Raw genomic sequence first — 22918 nt, 5'->3', positions numbered from 1 at the left:
AAGGGATCGCCGCCTTGAGTCCCTCCCCGGGGCGGTGTCACTGGAGCGTCCGGGGAGTCCCGCTCGCCCGCAGTGCCCTGGGCACCTGCGCGCAACGCTCCTCGGCGCCCGCGGGCGATCCGGGCGCCCGGGGGTGGCCCCTTTAAAAGGCAGAGTCTGGTCCTTAGGGGCGGGCGGGGGGCGCTGACCGCCGCCCCAAGGCCCCAAGGCCCAGCCCCTCCTCACTCCCCCGCCCGCGGCCAGGCCCTCCCTCGGTCCCCACGTCGCTTGCTCGCTCGCTCGCTCGCCGGGCGCACGCTCCGCCTCCGCCAGTCGGGCCGGGCTGTCTAGTGCGCGGCGTGGAGCTGGAGCCGGGGGCCGGGGACCGGGGGTCTGGGAGATCCGCGCCCGCCGCCGGGCGAAGTCTGAGCCGCGATGGCCGAGATGGGCAGCAAGGGGGTGACGGCGGGCAAGATCGCCAGCAACGTGCAGAAGAAGCTCACTCGCGCCCAGGAGAAGGTGAGCCAGCCGCCGCCGCCCCGGCCGGGCCACCTGTCCCCATCCCCCTCGGACTGACTCTTCATCCCCGGGTGTGGGGAGGGGACCCCAACCGGGGTCGGGCGCTGTCATCTTCCGGACACCCGCTGCTTTGGAGAGTTCCTTGGCTGCGCCCTCCGGAGCAGCCCTTTCCTGGCTCTGTCGCCGGGGGTCAGGAGTGGTGGGAGTAGCTGTCCTTCATCCCCCTCCCCACTTGGAGCCCTCCGTCTCCGGCCGCTCCGCACCTTCTTGGCCCGTTCTGCGGAGAAGTGGCGGCCCCAGCCTGGGGCGCGTCTGCAGGCGCGGGGTCCCGGCTAACCCCGGCTCACCTTGGAGGCCGAGGGCCGGGGGATCGGGAGAAGTGGCCGGCCAGCCCCGCGGGCTCCCCGGGACGACGCAGGCCGAGCGGGCGCTGCAGGGAAAGAAGCCGGAGCCTCGTCCCCCGGGGCCGCTCAGCTCCGGGAATCCCGGGCGCGGGCGCGCTCCAAGGCCTCCGTGTTCGGGCGTCCGTGGTTCCCTACTCCCCACCCGCCTCTTCTGCTTTCCCCGCGGGCGAAAGAAGGGGTCGGGTTTTCGTTCCCGAGGGGTGCCCGCTATGGGCTGCGAGCTCCGGCCAGGCCCTTCCTTGGGTGCGGAGGGACTGTGCGCCCTCCGGGGAGGTGCCCTCTCTCTTTCTCTCTCTCTCTCTCTCCCCAGCTGGGTCTCCGCTTTTCCGGCGATCGGGGAGGGGGTGGCGCTTGGGCTGCGAAATCTTGGGGGGGTCGGGACGCGGAGCTAGCGGTAAGGAGGGGCGCCCAGCTGCTGGAGGCGTGGAGGAAACCCGACCTCGGATCGGAGAGCCTCTGCCCCCCAGGCGTGGGCCGGATAGAATCCCGGCTCCGCGTGGCACCCTGGGTGGGGGCATTGCTGGACATTTAAATGCTGAATTGGGGGGGGGGGCGTGCAGGAAACTGGGTTCCGCGCCCACTCTGCTTTCTAGCCCGAGCCACCTTTAAGGTTTATTGAATTGGATCGCGCCAGCTGCTGACGCCACTTCCCCCGCCGACTCTGATTCTGAAATCTGAGATTGCAGAATCTGTGCGCCGGCCCCGGCTGGCTCCGAGCCCCTACCTAACCCCTACCCCAATCTGCGGCCCCGACCTCCGATGGGTGGGGTGGATCGGGGACCCGCAGGTCTCCCCCCAACCCCCAGCAGGCTTGTGGCTGTTTATAAACAATGACTTTTGCAGCTGAGACCTGCGGGCTCCCCAAGGATGAAGCCACGTGATGTGGGAGGGGGGCATTTGGAGCTTCCCCTGAGCCTTCCTGGGAGTTCGGGCACTCATCCTTGACCCAGGGAGGCTGGTGGGTGTGTTTTTATTTTGGGGGGGGGGAGCGAGTCCGCCCAGCCGCCCGAGATGACCTGGTTTAGCAGCCTTCTGCCTCACCCGCCCCCTGCCCCCAACTCCAGGTCGGAGGATTAGACCCACGGATAGCACTGCCTTTGTCAAAATGCGGGTGGGGGGCAGATGCCGCTGACCGTGTTTCCTCCTCCCTCCCTCTCCCGTGACTGGGTAATCCATGGGGTGCCTGGAACCGCCAGCTCTGCTCAGAGCTGGGCCTAAGCCTGTTTTCTGCTCCTGAAGGGGAGGAAGATGAATGGAAGCGAGGGTTCAGGGCTATCAGTTCCCTTTCCTCTCTCCTCCTTCCATGGAGGTCCTACTTCCCTTTCTCTCTTGGCTTTTGCTTTGCTCCCTTAGCCCTGGCTGGTTGGCCTCTGCAGCAGTAACCTTCGGTAATTTCAGTATATTCAGGCATGGGCCTGTCTCCTATCTGGAAGTAACTGTGTCATCTCTGACCCACTCAGTTACCATTCCTCCCTCTTCAGACCCTGTTTGTTCTTGGGGGCAGTTGGTCCACAACTGGTGAGCTAGGGAGCCTGGTGTGGATTGGTCCGGCCCTGTCCCAGCCTTGACCTGGACTTGCTGCCACTGCTCTTAGTCACAGGACCCTGTGTTAAAAGACCTTCTGCAGTGAGGCCAGACCTGACTGAATGAGTCTCTGAAAGTAGCCTTCCACTCTCTCCTCGTGGGCTTAGTTGTGAGCGTCAGCCCATATCAGCTAGCTCCTGTACACTGCTATGGCTGAGGGGGTCGCAGTTTGCCTGCCCTTCAGCATGTTCTAGTGGAGTTCGGGTCCTGTGTATATTGTCAGAGGTCTTAAGGGTACCCCTGTTTCCACATCCACTCTGGCTGGGTCAAGTCAGTGCATAACGGGGCAACTTCAACTCGTCTGTGCCCTTCAAAATTGTTCCCTGACCAAACACGCAGGGGCTTGTGGAGGCCTAGTAAGACCCCCAACGAAGGCCTCCCACTGCCTTTTCTCTTCTTCTCTAGTTTCCCCAATTTCCCCACTTCCATTTTCTCTTAGTACCAACATCCATCAAGAACTGGTAGTCAAGGGAATGAAGCAGTTTTCTCTGTGCCCCTCTTCTCTGTGCTGCAGTTTTGCTTTACTGTCCACCTTGCTGCCTGCCTCCACTACTGCTTGTTGTTCCCCAAAGGAGGGCAGACCTGTGCGGCATTCATGTGGCCAATACAGGTGACAAGCGGCCATTATGAACAACTGACCATTGGGAGCTTGATTGCAGAGACCTGATGCAAACCTGCAAGTAGTGCCTTGAGCTCCACTCACTTCCCTCCCAGTTGTATATTCTATGCCTATTCTGGACTGGCTGAGGCACTTGCTATATAGACCCAAAGAAGGCATAACTATACAATGGAGGAATCACTAGCGTCTGCCAGCTAGGCACTTTTTATGTTGGTCTTCTAGTGCCCTGCCACATTCCTAGAACCTGGGGTGCAAATTGCATGCCTGAAGTTCAGACCTGGGGGTGCTATGAGGTCACCTTCCCATTGCATTTGGCTCTTAGGACCCTCTATAAATGACTGTGCCCATTTTTGGGCCTTAGAAGGGTGGCTCAGCAGAGAATTTTGGGTGGAGCCAGGATCGGATGACAGAGAATTAGAAGTTGGCAGGCTGGGCTCCTTGGGGGATGGAAAGTTGGGGCAAAGGGACAGCTGGGGCGGGGGTGGAATCTGGCCTGCTGGCTGAGGAGACCCACTGACTAGCAGTACTGGTGGAGCCTGCTCAATGGACGCCTAGCCTGGCTTAGGCAGGGGTGAGAGCATGTGCTGACTGTCTCCAGTATGGTCCTGAGTAGGGATGGACCAGGGCTTGGGCTGGCAGTACAGTGCTGGATGGTAGGAGCAGATGCTCCTTGAAGGGAAGTGGCACTGACAGTTGTTTCCAGAACCCTGGCACATGGCAGCGGCAACAGCTGTTTATCTGGGTAGTCATGGCTTTTCCAATGAAGTAGCCACTGTTAGCCCCTCAGTAGAAAACAGACCTTGGCTAGTAAACTATGTTCTCAAAAGGGCCCTTGGGTCACCCCCACTATACCAGGGAGCTGATAACTCACCCATGTCAGCAGGTGAACCTGAGACCTGAGTCTCTTCCCACCTTCCCTCTACGTATCCTTAGTCACATGCTGTTCTTCTCAGCCTTTGTAGCTCTTTTTTCTCAGCATGGTCTTGTCTATTTCTATTCTGGAGTTTCTGCAGACTTCTCCTGTCTGCTCTCTTCTCTGTTCCAGTGTGTTCCTTGCCTGTGTCAGTGACTCCCCATTTTCTCTCTTTTTCTGATGAATTTGAACCAGCGTTTTTTGTGCCTCTCCAGTTTCCGTTGAACTTCTCCCTGAACTCCAGTTCACCTACTCCAGTGGGTGGTTCAGCTCACCTGATGAATTTAGTGCGGCTGCTGAGGGGAGGGGGTACTTTTCATTGGTAAAGCACTTATATGGTGGATTTCTGGCTAAGAAATGTGGATGATGAGGCCAGAAAGATAGTATAGAGGGGGAAGGCTTTTGTCTTGCATGCAGCCAACCTAGTTTCCTAACACCCCATGTAGTCTTCTGAGCCTGCTAGGAGTAGGAATGATCCCTGAGCACCACCAGGTATGACTCAAAAACAAAAACAGAAAAAGAAGAAGAAAGAAGGAAATATGGGCAAGGTCAGGGAAAGGCATGGGCTTTAGACATCTCCGGGCTCAGTGAGCTTGGATTGGGCTGGGGACTGCTGTGAGTTCCTGGTGAAGTGCACAGAAAGAAAGAAAAATGCTATTTCCCAAGGCCTGCTGAGGGGAAAGGATGAGGTTTTAGGTTGCATGGGGCTGGAGGTAATTTGGGGAACTGGGGTCTGATGAGGATTGATACAGATTGAGAGCTGGCAGTTCACCTGAAAAGGATGGACTGCATCAGCAGTTAGGGCAGATGGCTAGAAGGCAGTTTTAGACTAGATTTATTTAGTTTTCAATGCCAGGGAAATCCATGTTCATGTATTCTCAGAGATTTTGACTTTTCTTTATTTTTTCTTCACAAACAACATCAGGGTCGTCTCTTCCGCCCCTTCCCCTTTTCCTCTTGTTCTTGGCCAGGAAATCTTTAACAGTTTTTTAAAAGTAATTATTGTTTAGGTAACATAGTTAGAATAGTATTAACATTTATTAATAGACTCCTTATGTCACGTTGATACTGTCTCTTCTTTCCTCTTTCCCTCCCCTGCTTGATGATCTGAGTTTTGTAATCCAAGGCCAAAAGTTTGTGATCATTCAGTGCTGCCTATTACCTTGATTTATCTCTCTCTCTCTACTAGAGAAGTTAGACCACCTGATATTTATCCTTCCTCTGATTTCTGTCATATAACATTATGCCCTCTAGTTTCATCCAAGTTGGAGAGAACTGTGAGATTTCATCTTTTATTTTAGCCATGTAGAATTCCATTATGCAAACAGACTACCGATGTATCCATTCATCTGTTGTTGTGCTTTTAGATAGCTTCTATCCTGGCTATTGTACTAAGGGCCACAATGAACATAGGTGTGCATATATCTTTTTGATTTAATGATTTTGTCTTTGGTGGGGTTCGATAGCTAAGCAGTGGAATCATTGTATCATTCGTGAGTTCTATTACATTTTTGGAAAAGTCCTCATAATCCTTTCAATGAGGTTGAACTAGAGGACAGTTCCACCACCAACAAGAGAGGGTTTCTTTTTTTTTTTTGGGCCACACCCGGCAGTGCTCAGGAGTTACTCCTGGCTGTCTGCTCAGAACCAGCTTCTGGCAGGCACGGGGGACCATATGGGACACCGGGATTCGAACCAACCACCTTAGGTCCTGGATCGGCTGCTTGCAAGGCAAACACCGCTGTGCTATCTCTCCGGGCCCAAGAGAGGGTTTCTTAAGTACCACATTCCCTCCAACACTGGTTCTTTCTAATTTTTTTCTTGCTGTAGGCTTTTCTCAATAGTGTGAGATGAGATCTCTTGGTCCTTTTGATTTGCATTTTTCTGATAATATTATAGTTCATTTTTCTTCTTTGGGCAAGAGTTTGTTCATCTCTGCTTCCTAATTTTTGGTGAGGACATTTGTTTTATTGTTACTGAGTTTTGTGGACCTTTTCTATATCTTGGAAATTAACCCTTTATCTTATAAAGGATGTCCAACTATTGTCTCCCATTGAGTAGGGTGTCTTTTTACTGTAGCCTGAAATTCTTTCTCTCTCTATAAAACTATTTTAACTTGTTGAAGTTAAAACGTTCCATTTGTTTACTTTGGTTATTGTTTTCTTTGACGTTGGAGTTGAATCATGGACTCGACTGATGGACATGTCATCTTGGCCCAGCTTGGACTTTATCACCTCTGTGACTTGAACAACCAAATAGCAGACTTCTGTCCCTCCCTCTTGCCTTACTCCAAGGCAGGCCTTGACTCATTGTTCTCTTTACTGAGAACTATAATCCTTGGGCTCTATCCCAGAGAGCCCAGCTCTGTAGTACTTTAATTGTCTGTAATGGTGCATGAGAGGTGTGTGGACTTTGTGGGGGACCATGCTGGCCTCCTGACTAACTGGGAAAATTGTAGGGCCTTCCTGAGCCCTATTTGTTCATGTGTAAATGGGGGTAATAATAATTTTTCAGATTTTTATAATAGATCATGAAGCCTCAGTCTAGCTCCCAGCACACAGTAGTAAGTGCGCATTTATTGCCAATACTGAGGGGACAGATGAGTCAAGATTGTATCCTCCTTCCCTCCCCTGTCCATTTCTGATCAGATTTTGGGTGTCCCAGACCTGGGGGGGGGGAGTGTGTACATGTATATGTGCACTTCGGTGTGCATTGTTTGTCATGTATGTAGGGGCAGTCTGGTGTGGAGCCCCTCACATTCAGATATTGTATAGTTTTAGTGTGCATCCTGACTATCTTACATACAAACTCTGTGCCCTGCATGTCCTCCTACTCACTTCGGACCTTATTTTGCTGTTTAGGAAAGTGATGGTAGAGATTGATTATTTATTCTTTTATTTATAAATGAATTCCAAGACTTCACTAAGAGCTGACCTCTGTTCTAGAAACAGGGGAGCAAGGATGGATGGAGCCAATGCTAGCCTGCACCTGGGGGAAGCTGATAAGGCAGGGAGATAGAATGAAAAGCAGCAGGCTGTGCTGGGTAACTTTAGGAAGGCAGATATTCACTGGTGCAATAGGTGAGGCTGCCTTTTGCCTTTCTTGGTGGGACTCCACTGATAGGCTTGCCCTTCTGCACCCTGTGCTGTGCCCTGATCTAGGGCTGGGGTTGGGGCTGTGGAAGAGAAGGTAGTATTCATTTATTCTATAGGATTTTCTGAGCACAAGGGATTGGACAGAGAGGGCTCAAGGTGAGAAGGTGTTTAGGGGCGGGCTCTGTTGGAATGCTGGGTATGCTGTTTTTCTCAAGCTGCCTCTTTAGCAAGTCTCCTTTTGGGATTAAACTGCAAAGAAAAGGACACTAATGCTTAAGCCACTCAGTGGGGTTCTGAGAAGGGGGAAGGCCTGAGCAGAGGTGCAGCTTGGCTGGTTGTCCCAGAGGGTGTTGGGAAGGGCCACTAAGGGAAAGGAAGAGGGCTATAAAAATGTCCCCTTTTAGGGAGAGTTTGGTTGGAGAGACTAGTTAGTATGTTTTTTCACATCAGCCAGCAAACCCAGTGTGGTAAAGACAACTGAGGGTTTGAATTCTTCTTCATGTGTAACTAACTACTCTTGGGCAAATCGCCTTGGTTGCCTCAAGCCTCAGTTTCTGCACTTGAATTCAGAGGCTTGTGCCCTATGGAACACAGTTCGGTTCAGATGGAAAGGAGATCCCCTGGACAGATCTCTGGTACTGACTCTTCTAGAGATTTCCTGAAGAGGCAACCCCGCCCAAGAAGTCCAACCATTGCGGGCTGCACCTGGAAAGGGGTCCCATGCCAAAAGCTCACAGGGACCCCGTTGGACTTGAGAGGACAAAGTTTTTTTCTATTCTAGAGGACATCTTTGCCAAGGATTAACTTGATCTGATTGTAATGGTAGAGGTGGGGGATGGGCTATGCATGTTTGAAACCCTGGCTTAGAACCCCCCCAAAATAGTTTTGGTTTATTGCTTACTTGCCCAGTACTGGCACATAGTAAACATTCTTCTCACTGCAACTATGTGTGTTTATTATGATTTCCATTCAGCAGGTAGGAAAGCTGAGACTCAGAGCTGCAGTATGACTGGCCCCTAAGCTGTGTAGGTCACACTTCTCCGGTAGCGGACAGACCATGGGAGGGTGGTGTCGGAGGGAGGGAGGCCCTGAGATGTATAAATGTGGGCACATCTCCAGCGAGGCTCCCAAGGCTCTGATGCCAGGGGTCATTTGGCACATTACAAATGGTGGAGGAGAGGTAGGCTGGGCTAGCTAGACTGGGGGATGGTGCAGAAGGCAGGAAGCAAATGAAAGAAGAATGAGAGACAGAGAAACCTGTGTGATTCCAAATAGGGAAGCTGTGTTCAGTTTATTTAAGGTAAGTAAATACCCTTTATAGTGAGATAATATCTGCCTATTTTTATGTTGTTGCAAAATTGTGTCATATGAAATGATTGTTATACTAGTTGTTTTTTAGTGTTCTAAGAAGCTTAGAAGAGAATGTTCATGTTCTGAACACACACACACACACACACACACACACACACACACACACACACACACGACTTTTCCTAGTGTGGAATTTAAAGGTTTGGGATTTGTTGTTCTGGGCAGCTTGGCTCACTGTTGAATAAGACATGAGACTGGGCCGTTGTGGTGGTACAGGGCACAGACTTTTCTGGGCATTCTGGACACTTGGTACTTGACTACACGGTGAAATGGCTCAGGACTAAGCTTCAGTGTGCAGTGTTTTAGCTCTCAAATCTGTCCAGATGCCAATTGGGGTTTGTTTGGACCCTTTGGAGGCATCCTCTTCCCACCGAGGATGCTCTTAGATGATAGAGGTTTTTGAAGTGGCCTCACTGCTGAGGTCTGGGTGCTGTCACCCTTGGATCCTTTCCCGAGCAAGGTCTCTTTGCTGCACCCCTTCCTCCCTCTGCTTTTGGGCCTTTCATTCAGCTTATCACTGGCTCAAATCCCAATGTCACAGCAGATGGAGTGGGATTGAAGCCTTGCTGTAAGCAAAAGGTGAGAATTGTAGCTTTCAGGTGCAGACAGTGGTCTCAAGGCTCTGAGCAATGTCCTTGCTGCCCTTAAAATTGGGCATTCATGCCACCATGCTGTGGCCTGACTGGGGCAATAGCCAGTCCCCACTGCAGCATCCTAGCGAGCTAGAGCCCTGTGTGTCTGCAATGCGCCCAGCCTAGCTGCTGCAGCACTGCACTGCCTGGTAGAGTGGCCTAGGGATGTGAGGGGGTGGCTGGTGCAGCCGCTTGGGATCAGGTGGAGGCAAGAACTTCTGCTTCCTTTTCTCCTTCTTCTTTTCATCCTGGAGCCCCCAAAGTGCCTCTGTAGGAGCACTCCTGCTGGTGCTCTGGTCTAGATATCTCTACCTCTCATTCTGAATGCCCAGAGTTCACAGTGAACATTTTGAACCATTGCTGCCCTTTTTTGTTTGGCCTGTCTGCTGTGGACTGTCCAGAGTACAGTGGAGGAGGAGAAGAGGCTGCTTGCCCTGAACAGCTGGGCTAAGAGTGGGGCTGGGACCCTGTGAGGTCTCCCCGTCTCCAGGGACTCCACATCTTGCCTTTTTTTATTTTTCCACACCCAAAGTTTAGGGTTTACTTCTGGCTCTGCACATAGGGATTACTACTGGTAGGGGTTGGAGGATGCTGTGCGGTTCTGGGGATCAAATCCGTTGGCCACATATGAAACAAAAATCTTCCCTCTGTACTGTCTCTTGCACCTTGTACTACTATCTTGCTATACAGTCTCTCTGGCTTTCTGAGGACAATAAGGAAACTAAAGGTGAGGGGTGAATTCTGGGCTCCCTGCTAAAGAGACTTTGTCCTGGGTCTACTTAGCATCTAATGATGCCCAAGAAAACACAAGGGAGCCTGGGAAAGAGCTGCCACATGAAGGCTTCTGGGGGACCTTTCCCCCCCAATCTTGACTGGAAAGGCCTCTGTGCTTCCTCTTTATGGGCATCCTCATTTCTCTGTCTCAGGGCTGATAAGAGGAGAGAGCTACAAACTTGGAGACCTTGATGGCTCCGGACCCATGGGTGGACCAATACCCCCAGAGAGCTCTGGCTCTTGCAGTTCTCCCCCTTACTGCGGCAGAGCTGTAGAGGGTCTCCAGGGCAGGAAGGGGGCGCTCTGGCTTTAGGAATGGACTTCTCAGTGAAGTCTGTTCCCTCCTTTAATGTGACTGGAGGCATAGAGGGCAGCGCTGGCTGGTGAGAAGTTGAGATTTCCATGCAAGGCTGCGATTTGGGGTGCTCTGCTGAGACTGTGGGCCAAAGGGGATTTGAAGTGATGGATGGGGTGACTAGGGAGGCTTTGCCAGGCCAGCCCTTTTTTCCAACAGCTGCTGCTACTTTCTTTGGACCTTCTACTCAGCTCAGCGTCTCCCCAGGGCTGTGCCAACATGCCTGGGCTCTAGACGAGCCTGGACCCGCCTGGGGATAGACCCAGTGGGGTGGGTGGGGTGGGGTGTGGAATCTGGACTGAGATGGACCCCTCAAGACTCCCATGCCAACCCATGCAGTGAATTCCCAGCTTGTCTGCTCTGTAGAGCAGGTCTCAGCCCAGTATAGTGCTTTCTAGGGTCCTATGCGGCTGATGCGGAAATGAGGGCACTCACCGCTTGGGCCCAAGGGAAAAAAAAATGAAGAAAAATGTGGGTGAATGTACTGAAGGAGGAGAGAGGCAATACCTCTCTGTACCCAGTGGAGAAAGGGAGGAGTGATGAGGCCTGGAGACTTCATGCTGAGCCTCTGGGCTGCCTCTCTGAGTCTCATCTGGCCCCCTGTTGCCTTAGGAGTCCCTGCACTACAGGCAGACAGGGTCCGGAAGGAAGTGAATGTGGTGGTATCTGGCCCTTGAGGGTTGGAGTGCTGACTTGGGCTCTTTCCCTGGGAACATCTTAGGGAAGTCCCTGAAAACTGTGGATTTTTTTTTTAATAAAGACCTAAACTGATTACATTTTAAAGATCTTATTGACTTTATTCAATGATTTATGAATATCCACTCCAGCAGATAGAAAGGCACGCCAAGTTGCTGAACAAAGCACAAGCTTTCCATAGGCAGAGGGCATGTGGACAAGGAAGTTACACAAGGAAAAGAAGCCTGCACATGACAAGGTCACTTTCCTTTGGGAGCTGACAGGCAGGGGTCTGTCAGGCTGACGATTTCACCATGCGTTCAGAGAATTCCTGATCGGCCTGTTTATTATTCCACTTCTCTGCAATGAAGTCTAGGGTTGCTGATTTTAGCAGTTGTGACTCCACATTGGACCTGCTGTCTTCTTTTAAACAACAGCAGCAGGATGTGTTTTAAGTCACTTGCTGTTGACAGGATTCCTGATAAAGAATCACAAGGCAGAGTTTTTGTTCGTGTGTGTATATGTGTGTGTGTGTGTGTGTGTGTGTGTGTGTGTGTGTGTGTGTGTGTGTGAAAGCAAAATTTGGAGGTGGTAGTGTTACCTTCCTTGGGTACAGGGGGTCCAGTTTTTTTGTCATTGGATGAGAAGATGACAGATGGTTGTTCCAGGTGGAACTGTGATATGAGGGGCCAATGAGGAATGTGGAACTGGGGAGCCAGGTAAAGGAGTGGCATTATTTCTTCATGCATGGTGGCTGATATGCAGCAGAAGAGCACAGGTGTGAGAGACTTAAGCTTCAAATTACCTCTGGGATCTGGAAGTTCTTTTGTGAATGCCCTGTGCCTGTGTGGTATCTCACCTCCCAAGTTCTGCTGGGTCTAGATGTTTTGGGGCTGGGGTAAACTTAGCACCAACACAGTGTTCTGTTTTTGCCTAAAGAACCTCCATCCTTGTCATTTTTTATTTGTTTTATGCAGGCAGAACTGGATTATAGTTCCATTATGGTAGAGGAGGACACTCAGATCCTGAGAAAGGGAAAAAGAGATTTCCTTCCTCCTCAACATCAGATTTGTCTACAGGGTGGCATTTTCTGAGGTTGTCAGCCCCTTTCTTGAATACAAGGAGCAAAAGGGTGGTGTGTATGCTTGAAAGTGACTATTAATGTGAATATCTGCATGCTGAAGTGTTTTCAAATGAAAACCAGTGTGTGGGCTGTGTCTATTGGTAGAACACCTGGTGTGTGTGTGTGTGTGTGTGTGTGTGTGTGTGTGTGTGATCAGTCCCTGTCTATTTTTTGGAGTTGACATGCTAATGAAGGTGAATCTCTTCCTTCCCCTTTGCATGTGGCTCCAGAATTCTCAGTGACTTCACTGATCAGAAAACTGTGGAATCTGCAGGAGTAGGATTCAGGGAACCCAGAAAGTGAGGGCTAGATCTAAGTAAAACTGGCTCAGCTCTGCATTCTTCAGGGTGCCTGAGGATAGAGGGAGAAGTTGGCCCAGATGCACAGCTCCCACCTCTCATGAAGAGGGTTGATGGGATCTTGAAGTGGGTTGGGGCTTAAGGGCAAATGGATGGCCAGGGGGGAAGAAAATGAATTTGCTGTAATCAAAGCTGAGAGCAGCATTTTTTGAACCTGGGGTAGGAAGCAAATAGTGTTTTTCTGAAATACAAAGTAATCCAGGAATTTATTTATTTCTGTCTCCCCTCTACACATGCATGCTCTCGCGCTCCAGGGACTCAGCAGAATTGTCAGCTCTGGAGATGCCGTGTCACTTTCTTTATCAGATTGTGATGCTGGTGGGCACTATGGCTGAAGAGACTCTGGGCTCTTTCTGAGGACTTAGGGGGTTGTGCTGTTCCTGTTCTTGTGGACCAGGCACAGGTGGGACCTTCTGGTGCAAGATTCTAGTGCTATAGGTGTGGGGACATCGCTGAAAGGTACCTTGCAGCCTGGGGTGGGGCTGAGTCAGCATTGTGGGAAACCCTTGGTCATCAACATGATAGAATTTGAGCTTTAGCCTGCATCCTATGGGTCACACTGCCTGCTATGTACCTCAAGAGACCAGGATAGGGCATTGCAGTACCACTCCTGGGCAAGGCAGCAAAAGATTCCTTGTGAGAGACAGTCATGGAGATGTGAATCCCAGCTCTGACATCCTTGGATTGGGTTCAGCTCTGCAAACTTTTGCATCTCATTTAGTTCATGAAAGGTGCTGAACCTTCTGATAGAACTGGAGTTTGGTTGGGTGCAGTTGGGGTTTCTGACACTGCACACAGTTGACACTGCAGTGAGGTGGAGTGCGGGAGGTGTGAGGTTTGCAGGGCATCTCCTATAGTGCAGTCAGCTGAGTGGCCAGGCTCAGCACTTGGCCCTGCACCTCTGACCTTGGGTTCATTACTTATCCCTCCTGAGCACTGCTTTACCTATCTGTGAGGATTAGATGGGAGAAAGTTATCTTCAGGTCACAGCCAAGGAGATTGAACTTTGGGGTGCTGATTTACAAACATGCCCTCTTCTGGGGTATTCAGCTGTGCCATATCCACTGTTCTCACCTGGAGTCGAGGAGTTAAGTCTTGTGTGGCTTGTAGGCCAGCTGTTGGACCTTGAGGTCTGAAGCTGTGGGTGAAGAGGAAGAAGGGAGATTGGCTAGAAAGGTCTGGTGGCTGGGGGACCTCTCCACTGCCCACCACTTTAATCCTTGCTGCCATGCCATTGACTCCCCCACCCTGCTGCAGGAATCTTTAAAGAAGGGACTCAGTGTGGCGTGGTAGGGGCAAAAAATCTACCCTGGGCTGGGTTGGGCATGAACCCTCAGGCCTTACCTCCTTGAGTTTCCAGGGATTGGTGACTAGGTCTCCTTGGCTCTCCAGCAGGCATGGAGGGTATGCTGTGCTCACTTTCATTTGTGGGTCTTCTTTTTATAGGGATTTGGGTCACACTCAGCAATTCTGGGGTTACACCTGGATCTGCATTCAAGACTCACTCCTGGTGAGCTTGGAGGACCATATGGGATGTGGATGGTCAAACTCAGGTTGGTTGCGTGCAAGGCAATCACCCTACTTGTTGTACCTCAGCCTGACTTCTTACATAGGCCTTTGGAGGGGGCCTGGATGTGAGCGGAGGAAAGTGGGTCAGACTCTCCTAAGGTGCCAACAGCCCTGGTATATCCTGATGGAAGGGCCTATGGTGCTCACCTGCCCTCAGCTCTGGTCTCTTATTGTAGAGGAGGATGCTGGGGAGGCTACATGGGTGACCAATATATTGGTTACCAGAGGAGTGGCAGTCCTCCAGCCTGTCCATAGCATGGGTGGCTGAGGGATTGTTTCTCCACAGTCCTTCCCATGTCTATCCTGTTTCTTTAAACACAGCTTCCTGCTCTAGCGCTATAGTCACAGAATGCAGGATGAGCAGTAAGGCTGAGCCTGGAACTCATTCCCTCTCCCTCATTGGTCAGAGAGGGCAGCTGCTGCATTCTCTGTAGTGCACCATCCCCTTCAACTTCCCCGTATCCCAGCCCTCATCTCGGATATTACTACCTAGCATGGCCATCAGCACCACCCACGTCCCTCTTCCATCCTTGAGTAAAATGCGCGCCAGAGTGATTCTTTCCATGCAGGGCCCTGAGCTTGTCGGTGTCTACCTTGCTTGTCCATCTGCAAACTGTGGTGCAAACCTTGTGGATACTAGGTACTTACTAGCAGACAGATCAGGGATGAGGCAGGTAAGCCCGAGTATAGCATCCAGCCAGAGGAGAGTCTAGATGAACAGGCGTGAGGGCTGCCCTCATTTCATATCTTAGGTGGCCCCTCTCTCTGCATTAGCGTGGGCAGGATTGAGGACTGGGTGGGAGCTATTTAAAGCTAATTCTAGTCATTGACTCCTTTGAATAACAAAGATAACAACACCCCACACACACATAAGGGCAGCAACATGTTGAAAAAAATCACACTTCCCTTTAGTTGCTATTTAATATTTCCAGTTTCATAGATATAATACCAGTTGGCAAAAAGCATGAAACAACCAGGTTATGTGTTTAGATCGAGTGTCTCAGGAACGGACATTATGCAAAGGGCTGAGGTTTCCTCAGTGAGTCTGGAAAGGCTGCCTGGAGGAAGTGATTTCAAAGACCAGCCAGGGACAGTGAGGGTTCCTGATAAAGACTTGTGTTGCCTGAGGCCCCACACAGGCCTGAACTTTGCTTGGCTCAGAGGCAGGCATGTGGGTACAGGCCAGATTTTCTCCCTCTTTTCTTGCCAGCTCAGGATCAGTGCTCTGTGAGTGTGGGTGAGGCCTGTGCGTTGCTTCTCCTCTGCACAGTCTGTTCCCCTGCCAGTTCAGGAAGCAGGTGATGAGGGCTCAGGAGGAGGTGAGTGGGCTGGGGGCAGATTCCAGCCCCATGTTGTCCGGCCAATGTGCTGAAGTCTGTGCTGAGAATAACACCCACACTTGCGTAGAGGAGACAGGTGGGGCTCTGGCGGGTGGCTGTGTTGACATCTTGGAGCAGGTGGTGTGTGTGTGGGGGGGTGGGGGGAGCTGGGCCTGGCCTCTGCAGAGGCCAGCAGGCGCCCTGGGTTCCTGGTTGTGAGCCCTCTCTGAACCCCTGCATATAGATCACACCATGTGGCCTGTTCAATGTTAGGGCCCATCCTGAGGCTGCACTTAGAGATGGCTGCTATGCCTCAGTGATTTCAGCTGCTGTTCGGTTTCCATGAGACCTTGGTCATTTTGCCCTTTTATCCAAGCCCAGAAGTGTGTGGGCTGGCCTTTGGGGTTTTCACAGAGCTAGGGGTAAGAACCAGGAGAGAAGGTGGGGCTGGAGTTATTTGCTTGCCTGTGAGAAAGGAGAGTGCTGTGTGCAAGGAATAGTAGTGCCATGTGCAAAGAAGAGTAGTGCTGTGTGCTAGGAATGGGAGTGCTTTGAGCAGGGCCAAAGAGTCACAGGGAGTAAGTGTGTGGGTAGCAGTCAAGGAGGTCTTAACAACCCTGTGTATGGGGGTTAAGATTAGGTGGGAACTTTTTGGCTTTGCTAGAAGAAACCTGGTCAGGGTTGAAAGGTCAGAGGCAGGAAGGAAACCAGCCACCTCTCTGCTGTGCTCTCTTAGCAGCCAATTCAGTCCTCCCTTCAGTTGCCTTAAAGAGAGACTCTTGGCTCTGGGCACTGATCAGGCTCAGACCTGTGCATGCCACCCTGCTGACCCCTCTCCAGGCAGAGAGGGTACCCTGTTTTTCCTCTCTCCCCTTCTCTCACTGAGTTGCCCAGCTCAGACCCAGTTGGTCACCAAAGTTGGGAGTCACTGATGGCCAAAGGTTGGAAAATGGGGTGCCCAGTGATGGAATCTATCCTGGTAACTCCAGGCTTTCTGGCCCCCACTTTGTCTCTGACCTCTCTGGGAACTCCAAACTCAGTCACTCTCAGAGTCCCTCTCTCAGGCATCAGGGTGATGACAAGCCCTTTCCTCTTTGCCACCTCACATTTACCTCTTGTCGCCATTGGTCTTTTGATCTGTGTCATTATAGTTGATTAGTCTCAGCCCAGACAAGCTTTCCATTTCAGCTGCCTTGCACTTCTGTGGTCTTTGAAAGGTGTCACAACAGGTTGCCTGTTCCACTCTTGGTATTCTCAGAACTCGAGTTCTTGGGGGGGGGGGGGTGGCTTTCAAGTCCTTATAGGCTGGCCCAGTGTTGAGGTAGTTATTTCAGTGGAGGAAGAGTGTCTCAGGACTGACTTTTGACTGACTCTGTGAACATATGGATTGTTTAAACAGTGCCTCAAAAATTTTCTCACCTGCAGAATGGGCTAATGATGGTGTTTTCTCAGTAAAGTTATTGATGAATTATGCAGAGCTCTCCATGAGAAGCCCTGGCTCTTCAGGGTACCCTACTCCCCTTTCTGGCCCCTTATTGTTTTGCTCTCCCCACTTCAAGGCCTTCACATGGACTGAGTCCTCTGGTTGGCAGCTGGCCCTTTTCTAACTGCCCTGAAGGCCATCACGGATATCACTTACCTGATTTTTCCGCTATGTTGCACTCCCACCTTTTCTGCTCTGTGCACTGCTGTATTTTTTTTTTTTTTCTGTTTTTGGGCCACACCTGGTGATGCTCAGGGGTTACTCCTGGCTATGTGCTGAGAAATCACTCCTGGTTCAGAGAACCAAATGGAACGCTGTGGATCAAACCAGGTCTGTCCTGGGTCAGCCCAATGCAAGGCAAACACCCTATCATTGCTGTATTTTTGCTCACTTGTTTGCCCATTATAGTACTGGGCCCTTGCTCTCTTTGGGCTGCTTCCTCTCTTTGTGCCATACAGAAGGGAGCTGCACTGGTTGGGAGAGCCACCAAGAGGAGCCCAAGCCTAGTCCCCAGCTTGGCCAGATCCCAAGGCTGTAAAGGGGTCCTTAAGTCTGGACTGTGAGGAGTGAAATCGAGGGGACTTGGGCCTACTTAGAAAGGTTTCTTTTTCCCATATGTGGGCTGGGTCGTGAGAGGACTACAAATACTGGTATGGTCTTGTGTTGTGGAAGGGTGAGTGTTGTGAAAGGATGAAGTGACGCTTGGTTTGGGTGGTCCTGGTTTTCTCAGTTGCCCTCCCACCCACAGGGGCTCCTGCATATGCTTCATTTTGGTGATGATGAGAGCTGCTTTTGGAGGGGAAGTGGGCCCCGCCTTGCCTGTCACCACCAAGCCTGGACCCCCTCCAGCACTCCCTGAGGCTCCAGCATTGCTTTTTCTGGCCTGTGTGACTTTGTGGCCAGAACTTATGGGTCACATGAGTTAGGCTTCAAATTCCTGCTTCCTTGGTGTGAACCCTGGGCTTTGAGCTTCCAGTCCTGTTCTGTAGATCTTTATCCCCAGTCACAGGACATGGGGAATAACCATAAGACCTTCAAAAGCTGCTGTGTTTTTTTGTTCGTTATTTTTTTTTTGGTTTTTGTCACAACTGGCAATGCTCAGGGGTTACGCCTAGCACTACACTCAGGAATTACTTCTGGTAGTGCTGAAGGAACAGGGAATGGATGATATCAGATGCCAGAGTTGGAACCTGGATTGGCTTGAGTGCAAGCAAAAGCCCTACTCCCTGTACTATTGCTTTGGCCCAGATTGTTCTGTTTTGAGGTTTCTTCCTCATCCCTGATCAACCCTGCCTCTCAGTGCCTGTTAGCCTTTTTTTGATCAAGAGGCCCCTTTACACCTTTGTTCCTGTGAACTCTGCGCTGACCTTTCTAACTAGTGTGTCCCAGCACATTCCATTTTCCTTTGGGATCAAATGACCCCACCCCAACCACAAGTTTAGGCTTATCTGCTGAACTGGCTGAAATTTTAGGTACTAGGTAGGTGAGGAGAGTTAAAAGGAGGGGAGAAAACTTTTTTGTAGAATTCATTGGAGTCTTCCACTTGGAGAAATGGGTATGGTGGAGATGACATTTCCCCACCACTGCCCAAAGTCTCTCAATTTTTGTGTGTGTGGGGGTGGGATGGGGGGAGAGGCTACACCTGCCAGTGCTCAGGGGTTATTCCTGGCTCGCACACAGGGATCACTCTAGGCAGACTTGGGGGACCATATGGATGCTGGGGGTTGAACCAAGGTCAGCTACATGCAGGCAAGTGACCTACCATTGTACTATTTCTGACCTACCCATCTCCTTCTCAGGAGGAGGGGCTAGAGTTCCTGGATCTGGGGTCTCTGCAGGAAGGGCTGTAAGATTCTCTGTACTTTTTTCTTTTTTTTTAACCCTTGGGCTCATTTCAAAGATTGTTGTGGGGGAGACAGATGGGGCAAAGATTTTATGTTAAAAGGAAAACCAGATGTCATTTTAAACTCTCACCAGTATTTTGGTTAGAAAAGAGAAAAATCACTAAAAAAAGATGTTAATTTTAGACAACCTCCCAAGAAATGCCAATTGCCTCCCTCAATCATTTGTTTTTATCGGACCCTCAGAAAGGTATGATCTGGGCAACCAGCATCAGGAGGGTGAAGATGGGAGTCCTAGGGAGGGCAGCCCTGCATTAGTTAGCTGGGAGAGACCTAGAAATATTTCCCTAGTTTTGTATTTCATTGCACGTATCTCAGCGAATTTTACATTCAAATGCACAATCTGTATATGTGTTGGTCAGTGTTAATCTTTTTAAAACTACATGCCAGTTAAAGCTTTGGAACACAGTGAGATGGAGAGCAAATTATTTGCAGTAAGCCCTAGAAACATCACCTCTTATTCTTAAGCATCAGCATACCCTCCATTTGAGAACCAAGAGTTGAGATTGAGCTTTGGAATCCTTTAGGTTTGGTCTCTGCCACTTGCCTGGTTGGTTTGGGTGATCTTTCTGAATTTTAATCTCACCATTTGTAAAGTGGAGCCAATAGCAGACACCTTTGAAGGATGTCCTGGTTATATGAGTCCAGTTTATATGTCAAGTGGTTGGTTGTCCAGGAGTAAACTCTTGTCTGTAGCTCTAGGCCAATTTTTTCCAGCCCCACTACTTCTGTCCCTGGAGTTGCATTGCCACCTTTGAGAGCTTATAGCTAAGGCTAGAGGCTGTTCCTTTAGCTCAACTCAGGGTACTTGAATGGGCTAGGATGACTGTGTGGCTGAAAGATAAAATCCAGAGGCAAAGGTTCTTCAGTGGACCTTAAGCCAGGCTTTAAGCATCCCCTCACCCAGTGTCCTGAAGGCAGGATCACAGATGCTCTATTCCCAGTCACGCCTACCTTCAGCAACTGGATGAAGTAAGAGTCCCTAGAAACCAGGACAGAGTCTGAGTTTCCTTGAACACACTCTTTTTTGGGGATAGCTCTGTGGTCACATGGAATTAAGGGAAGGAATTGGAGTTGGGATGTTCCCTCTCTTCTTGTAGCAGGCTGGGCTCTTCCTGGACTAGGAACCCCACTTGCCACCTTGACACTTGCTGAGTTTTCAGGGGAAGCTGGTGAGGGCCAGAGCAGCAGGGAGCATTCTTATCTCCTGCTGTTTCTGGCACTCACCCAAGTCCAGCTTTTCAACATTTATCTTTCGTAAAAAGTCATCTGAGCCTCTGAGGAGTTGTAAGGCAGAGCAAACTCTAGGTAATCCTGTGCTGCAGGTAGGTGGCTAAGGAGGTTCTTTGACCAGAGCCTCCCTGTCCTGGGTCTAGACTGACTTTCCATGTCAATGGATTCAGTCTCCAGGCAGAAGATTGAGCAACTTTTCTCACTTTTGGACCCATAGGGTGGGTATGAGTAGTTCAAGGCCCAGGCACCAGGTTCATCTGGAACCCTGCGAGGCCTGGCCACTCTCTCCTTGTTTCTATTGTGGTCAGTGAGCTGCTGAGGGGAACCCCTAGTGGAAGAAAAGAGCTGCAAGAGGGAGAACTAGCTTCCTCCTGCCTGCTTCCCCTCCTGGTGCCCATGGATATCAGGTCTGGGAAAGTGTGTGAGCCTCCTGCATTGAGTGGCACTTCCTGCTGCTTTCACTAAGGTAGGTATCAAACTGAGCAGGTCATCTAATGTGTGCAGCATGATTGCTGTTCTTTACCTACCATCTGGATTATTTTGGAGTTATGGGTCTCATATTGAGCTGCTGAAGTTGTGCTTGTCAGAGAAAAAAGTGAAGTCAGTTCCCAACCTCCATCCCATTCCTAGGTTCTTTGTCTGTCTAGAAGAAAATAATTTCAGAAGAGGGGCAGGGAAGTAGAAACTTTTGGTGAAAGAAAAAAATGCAGACAAGATAGAATGTGGGATCATTGAGAAAAAAGAGAACAAACACCTTCTTTAAAAAAAAATTTGCACACCTAGAACAGTGGTTGGCACCAGAATGAAGTGGCCCAAATTGCTTTGCTAGGTGTATAGGGGCTTTTCAAAGCTGCCTATTTTAGAGTGATCTGAACAGAAGCTTTCTTGCCAGAGGTTTTCAAGGACAAGGCCTTTGAAGTGTTTGCTCAGAGTCTTATCAGGCTTTTGTTTATTTTATTATTATTATTATTATTATTATTTTGGTTTTGGGGCCACACCCAGTGACACCCAGGGGTTACTCCTGGTTCTGTGCCCAAAAATTGCTCCTGGTTCAGGGGACCATATGGGATGCCGGGAATCGAACCCAGGACCATCCTGGGTCAGCCATGTGCAAGGCAAACACCCTACTGCTGTGCTATTGCTCTGGCCCCTATTTTACTATTTTTAATAAATAAATTCTTTAATTGAATCACCATGAGATACACAGTTACAAGTTGTTCATGATTTTCAGTCATACAATATACACACTACCTTTAACCACTGCATATAGTCCACTACCCAATTTTCCTCCTGCCCTTCCCTCTGTCCTCTTCCCTGGGCCTTTCTCTTGACAGGCATTTTTTTTTTACTCTCTCTTCTTTTTCTTTCCTTTTAGACAATGTGGTTTGCAATATGGTTACTGAAGAGGGTATCATTCATATTACTTTATCCTCTTTTATATCCAGTTCTTGTCTAGAATGATCATTTCCAAATATTGTCATACTGGTCACTTTCTGCTCTGACACTTCCCTGCCATTGTGTCAAGCTTCCTACCTAGGGCCTTTTTTCTGTTGTATTGTCTCCTCTGAGTTCTGGCCTTTAGAGAGAGTTTTAGAAGTCTTCAGTTTTGAACCTGGGGCTTGCGGCAGTAGCTCCTTTTCAAATAATTTCTTATCTTTCTAAACATTTCCTAATATACCTTCCTGAAATTCATTGCCTAGTGCTACACTTAACTTGAAGCAGTTAAGCAAGCTACACTCTTCGGGGTCAGATGCTGTAGGGCAGAGTTCATCTGACACCACAATGTTGAGCTGGGCCCTAGAGAGAGAGAGATGAGAAGTTAAGCAGCCCTGACTATACCCTTGGAGTAAGTAACCTGGGAAAGAATCAGGAATCTAGAGACCTGTTTCAGTCCTCAGGCTATCCCAGTTCTTAATACCTCTGTCTGCTTATGCAGGCTTTGTGTGCTTCTAGGGTTTGTTTCCATCTCAATCATGTGTTATAGCTGCCTACTGTCTCTGCAAATTGGTCCCATTCAGTCACTGACTGGAGTAGTCCAAGGGTGGCATCACTGGACCATGGGCCCAGAGGATATCTGCTGGGGTCAGTTCAGCTCTCCAGCCACAGAGATCTATACAACACTAGCTCACAGTCCCCACCAGCCATCCGAATACTGGGGTCAATTCTTTACCACCATGGCCTTGCTTTTCTTAACTCTACATTGTGGGTAAGGATATGTAGCTCAGGGCTGGGTCTGAAGATTGAAACAAGGGACCCAGGAATCAGTTCCTGCATGATTGACTTTTTTTTTTTTGGTGCCACACCTTGGTGGTACTTAGGCATTACTCCTACTCTGTGCTTAGGACAGAGCACTTTAAGCAGTGCTCAGGGGCCATATAATCTGCTGGGGATAGAACCAATAATGGCCCTGCACAAGGCAATGCCTTACCCACACTACTAGTGCTCCAGCCCCTAGCCTTGAATGTGATGCTAATCCTCAACCTCAGTCTTGATCCTCAACATTGGCACCTTGGGGTGTAGCCCCAATTACTATTTTGTGGCACACAGTCTGAAATCTAAACCAGGGTTGCTTGAACACAACAGTGAAGTGAAATTATGTTTCTATGGAGGGACAGAAAATACATGTAGAGTACCCAGTGTCTTACATAGTCAGAGGAGTTAAAAGACAAATGGGACTGTATACAGAGGCTTTCATTGGTGAAACTTGAGATAGTTTGCACCTCAAATACAAATTTCACATTACATTAGAGATGCCAGCAGATTTATGAATAAAACAGGTTGTAGAAAGGACTAACAGGTAGTAACACACAGAAGGCAAAATGGAGATCTGAGTTCATAGTGAAGCCCCCACTCCTGTACTCTGTGGTGACCCTGCGAGGAAAGGTCTTATTCACAGGGTGCCAGGCAATTCAGGGTCTACAGAAGCCCAGGTAACAGTTGATTTAGCAAAGATAGAGGGACTCTCAGTTTTATTGTGCACACAGAACCCGAAGGGATGTATTAAAATGCAA

At 49.9% G+C, this 22918-nt stretch overlaps 1 protein-coding gene across 6 annotated transcripts in view; it reads left to right on the top strand.

Moving 5' to 3' along the window:
* Positions 1 to 255: 255 nt before the first annotated feature.
* The window catches only part of BIN1 (bridging integrator 1), a 56518-nt gene continuing 33855 nt past the window's right edge, over positions 256 to 22918 (top strand). For all 6 annotated transcript variants that reach the window (XM_049773119.1, XM_049773118.1, XM_049773115.1 and 3 more), the window contains exon 1: positions 256 to 498. In XM_049773119.1, the coding sequence (XP_049629076.1) occupies positions 415 to 498 (84 nt within the window). In that variant the 5' untranslated portion in view covers positions 256 to 414. The remainder of the gene's footprint in view (positions 499 to 22918) is intronic.

This window comes from Suncus etruscus, chromosome 5 (genome assembly GCF_024139225.1).
Source record: "Suncus etruscus isolate mSunEtr1 chromosome 5, mSunEtr1.pri.cur, whole genome shotgun sequence".
In the NCBI taxonomy this organism is placed as follows: Eukaryota; Metazoa; Chordata; class Mammalia; order Eulipotyphla; family Soricidae; genus Suncus; species Suncus etruscus.
This window is presented reverse-complemented; position numbering and strand designations above follow the sequence as displayed.